General features: G+C 40.1%; 1 protein-coding gene across 1 annotated transcript in view; it reads left to right on the plus strand.

The window, feature by feature from the left end:
* Positions 1-5,069, plus strand: part of ARHGEF33 (Rho guanine nucleotide exchange factor 33) — a 57,526-nt gene that overhangs the window by 8,467 nt on the left and 43,990 nt on the right. The window contains exon 3 of the mRNA XM_006151382.3: positions 4,890-5,054. Coding sequence (XP_006151444.1) covers positions 4,890-5,054 — 165 coding nt within the window. The remainder of the gene's footprint in view (positions 1-4,889; positions 5,055-5,069) is intronic.

Here is a 5,069-nt window from a genome sequence, read left to right on the forward strand (position 1 = left end):
TTTTTTTGTTTTTTTTTGTGTTTGTTTTTGTGTGTGTGTGTGTGTGTTTTGTAATGAAAAGTATTTAAGAAAATAAGTTGTGTCAAAAGAAACTGTAGTTGAAAAACTATGGGAACCAGTCCTACAGTACTAGGTTTCATCATCAAAACTGCTATTGAAAGTTTTGTAGGATTTGAAAGTCTCTATTGAGCCTCCTTCTTTTCTTGACATTGAGGATCATTCTCCCAGCTGAAGGAACGTTCTTCCAGCACAAGACATGTGAACTCTTCTAGGCATTCGGTACATCCAGGGATCGATAAATTTCCAGCATACCAGGCTTCACGCCAGCTTTACCCGGGCTCCGTAAGAGTGCCTTTAGGGGCCAACCTCTTCAGGGAATATAGTGGAGTCAATGTAGGAAATTTACTTGCAGCATTCAAGTCACTTGCTGCCCACTCTGTGCTTTAAATCATTGGGGATCAATAAAGAAGTCAAAAACTGGAAGATTGAAGTTGGCAGAAGAACCAGGTTTCTTCTGAACTGACCTTGGTTTAGGGAGAAACCAAAGCAATTACCTTAGCATCCTTGCCATCATGTGCTACTTCAAAACATCTGCCCTTCTGCTCTTACAGAGCCAAGCGTCGCAGGTTTTGGCACGTTTGTAGAGGTTTCCCACTACTTAACACTTAGTACTTTAAAAAGTTCCCAAGGAACAGGCCCAGATTCCTGAATTTGCCTCATGGTGGCCTCCTGGCCTAGGCAATGTATTGGGTCACTGGAAAAGTCATGGCACATTTTTGCATGGAAAAACACATCATGACTTTTCCAATGACCCAAGAGCACAAAGGAAGGGAAAGTCTGTGTAAAAACAAGTTGGAATTTGTAAAAATGTAGTTCGAGGACTGAAGGATCTTTGGTGGAAAAAAGAAAATTGGAAGACACGGACTAAAATTCATCTTAAGAAGAGTTTAAGAAGCCAAGAAGGGAAAAAAGAAAATTAAGAGACAAACATTAAGAGCAAAAGATAGGGAGAATTCGGACTCCTCTCCCCTATTTCTTTGAGCCTAAGATGCCCTCTGTGGTGCCCTAGGCTTCGAAGTACAAGTCTTCCCTGAACCTACCTCCTGTGGGAGCCCGCCTCCAGCGGCAGGATGGAGGGATCATAACCTCTCTAGAGCAGCTTCATGAGAAAATCAACGAGATGAGGAACGTGTTCAACTCGCTGGAGAACAAGGTAGACACCTGTTTCTAATCCTTGGGGAGGGCCGGGGGCTGCTAAGGAGAGAGCAGAGAAAAGATGTGAAGACCGTGTCTTCAGAGTACTTTTTATTCACAAGGGAGGGTCAGGTTAGTACTGAAAAACCAATCCGTAGTAGCTAATGATACTAAGAGTCCTAAGCATCTTAAAAGTGGCATGGCATCTTACAAGGGCTCTTCTCCCTAGCTACTGAGTGGTTATGAAGCTGTTTATACAACAATGGCAGATACCCAACGGGGCTCAAAGTAATACATGGGGAGAAAGCCAACTCATAGCTCAAAATACAAGGGCTCTTCAAAAAGTTTGCAGAGAATCTGTATTATGAAAAAACTATGCTGGATCTCAAATATTATTATTATTATGATGATGATCATCATTGTCATTATCTTTGCTCCAAAGTAAGGTCATACTTTAAATCCATTTTCCACAAACTTTTTTTTTTTTTTGGAGAGATTTTCACTGTAGGGCACGTGCGCTCGCCAGACAGAGAGAGAGAGACATAGAGACAGAAAGCGAGAAATTATCCCCCAGGGGGGATGGTCACGCCGCAATCCCTTCTCCTCCATTCTCCTCTCGGGATCTTGGGCACGCATGCACACGCGCCCGGCATGAGTTTTAAGCCACCGGGTCCGGGACGTGAACCGCGGTCGACTACGTGGGAGTCCAGCGACATAGCCATTACGCTAACTGCTGGTTCCCAATTTTCCACAAGCTTTTTGAAGTTTCCTTGTAGAGTCAGAATTCTAAATCCCTATATATCCTAACTGGTAAGGGACATTTTAATAGCTTTTAATGTGTTGAGAGTTGGGGTTCTACAGGTGAGCAAAATTCTTTTGTCTTGGGCTCTTTTTGCTGCCTTTTGGCCTTTGGGAGATAATCCACATACCCTATGGGAGCAGTGATAATGAAACCTATTTCTGTCGGACAGAGGTTCCTTTTGTATTCCAACCAGGAAACCTGAGTGCAGATCAGGCTTCCTTTCTCCAGTTTGAAAATGTATATAATTTTGCTTTGATTTTATTTAGTCATCAGTTTTATTTTTCTCACAGAGGATGAATTTACAAAATAGAAGTTACCAGATCAGAAAGCAGTTGATCTGGTGATTTAACCTATCATGATGACTGAACTAGGATCTGTGCTAAAATCCATCACGAAGATTCAGTATAATTAAAAATGATTGAAATGAAAAACAGATTGCTCATGGCACTTCCCACTGTCCTAGCCTCAGACACTTGACAGGTCTTCCTTTTTGCCTCAAAATGACCTCGTTTATTATTTATTCCTACTCTTAGCCCTAGAAAGAAATCCCTATATTTAAAAAAATTTTAAATTCTATATTTAAAAAATGTATAGGAGTCATTTTATAGTGGAGGTGCCATTGCAAGTTGGAAACATTGGGATGACCTGATTCTGAATATGCTTAGAAATACACATTTGAAGAAATTTATTAAGAGACCTGGATGTTAGTTTTCATTGCTTTAGAATAAGAATACTGGGGCCCAGCAGGTAGCATGGTGATTAAGACACTGAACTCTATCATGGCCAACTGTGGTTTGAGTCCTGGACCTGGAGTATTGAAAATCATACCAGGCATTTGTGCATGCCTGCCTAAAATCCCAAGAAGAGAATGGAGGACAAGGGATTGTGGTGTGGCCATCCCTCCTGGTGGGTGATTTCTCACTTTCCCTCTCTCTGATTCTGTCTCCTCTCAGCGACAGTACAGGCCCTATGGCAAAAACCAAAAACTAACTAACTTACTAACTAAAGATAAGAATACTGGGTAGTTGTTTTGTTTTGTTTTGTTTTAAGACAGGGTCTCACTATGTTATGATCCTCCTACCTTAATTTCCCAAGTTGGTGGGACCACGTACCACCATGTTCAGCTTTTAGGGTGGACTTAGAATGGAACCAGGCTTCCCTTGTAGCTTCAACCTGCTCAGCAGTAGCATCTACCACTTTCTAAATAGTTCTATTTTATTTATTTTTTTTAGAGAGATTTTTGCTATAGGACACATGCGCTCTCTGGAGAGACAGAGATGGAAAGCGAGGAATCACTCCCCAGGGGGGATAACCACACCATAATCCCTTCTCTTTCATTCTCCTCTTGGGATTTTGGGAATGCACATTTGCCAGGTGTGAATTTCAAGCCTCCAGGTCCAGGACTTGAAGCACAGTTGACTATGTGAGAGTCTAGTGACATAACCTGAACAGTGGTTGACTATGTGGGGGTCTAGCGATGTAACCATTATGCCATATACTGGTCCCAATAGTTCTCTTTTAAAGAGAGATATGAAACTAGGGATTCCTCCACTTAGCAGAATGTAAGACCATAAATGTCAAGAAAGTAATGTTATTATTACTTTAATGTTATTGTTATATTTACTTACTGTCTGTTGAAATGTTTTCATTTATTTGTTCAATAAATAAAAGTACTCCATTTTCTTCACGTTTATGTCTGTGCTTAACTTTCTGATTTGCCATCTAAAGGGGGGAGGAGAATGAGAATTCTTTAAATGCTTATGTTCCAAGCATGTGCTCTGGTAGATATCTTATCTACCCTTACTCATTTAATTCTCAAGACAGCCCTGTGAAATAGATACTATTAGAGCTGTTTTATGGATGAGGAAACTGTTGGGTTGTCAGAAAACTCATGACATATTTTTCTAGCAAAAAGAGGTTAATAACTTGTCTAAGATCTTAGCACTCGAAGAGGGAGTTAGAATTTGTACCTTATTTGACTCCAAAATTGACACCTCTTTGATGGTGTGGAAGTTGATGATGGAAGTCCAGTGCAAGTGCCCCAATGTGACCAGACTGGCCTGCTAAAGATGATTCATGTCACCGTCAACACCATGCTGAGCGCCTATCATGGTGGAGATTTTCGTGCCTTCCTTATGGACTAACACCCACTGCCATTGAAAATACCATTGCTTCCTCTTCCATGACATTATCCAAGAATCTATACAGATTTTTTTTAAATAACTTCTTCTTTCAAAGAAATGATCGATTATGTTTAGTTATATTCTTTCAATCTTTTTTTTTAAGGATAAAGGATTCTTTGTCTTCATATCACTTCTTTCACAGAATTCAGAGTTACTCAATCAAGATCGTCTCACATTCATATGTTGCTTTTCAACTAAATTTCATTTTAATCAAAAGTTTTCAAATAAATAATAGTTTTCAGGAGCACTCGTAAACATAAATTTTTTTGCTTTCTTGTCAAGCGTCAGTATGTTCTGTGTAAAGAAGACACTCGTTCTCTAGGTGAATGGGGCAAAGTGTACCTTTACTTGTTCAAACTTAAATTTATAGTCCCATGCCACCTAAGGACATTTCTGTCAACCTCAGACTGCATATCTATTGCCCATAAGGAGCAAAATGCTGTACGATGTAGTCTAGACGTATAGGAGAGTATACCATCTTGGTTTTCCTAAGCACACTCTATGATGTGTGCACAATGACAAAATCACCTAGTGACACATTTTTTCAGAGCATATACCCACTGGTGAGTGGCCAGATGACTGTCCTAGTAGATGAGATCCATAGATTTACAGCAGCCTGCTTTCTCAAACAAAAGAAAAATTCAAGGGGCCAGTGGTGCCTTTTATAATCATTTATAGCAAATCAGATTCACTTTTCATTTATTATTTAGTTGCAGGCCCTAGCCTCTGAACTCAAAACTGGTTTTACAGAAGCGATGCAAGAACTGTCAAGAATTCAACATGGAGAATATGCTTTGGAAGAGAAGGTTAAGAGCTGCAGATGTTCCATGGAAGAAAAAGTTACTGAGATGAAGAACTCATTGAACTATTTCAAGGTAGGCCCTCATCTG

This window comes from Tupaia chinensis, unplaced genomic scaffold (genome assembly GCF_000334495.1).
Source record: "Tupaia chinensis unplaced genomic scaffold, TupChi_1.0 Scaffold000317_1, whole genome shotgun sequence".
Taxonomy (NCBI): Eukaryota; Metazoa; Chordata; class Mammalia; order Scandentia; family Tupaiidae; genus Tupaia; species Tupaia belangeri.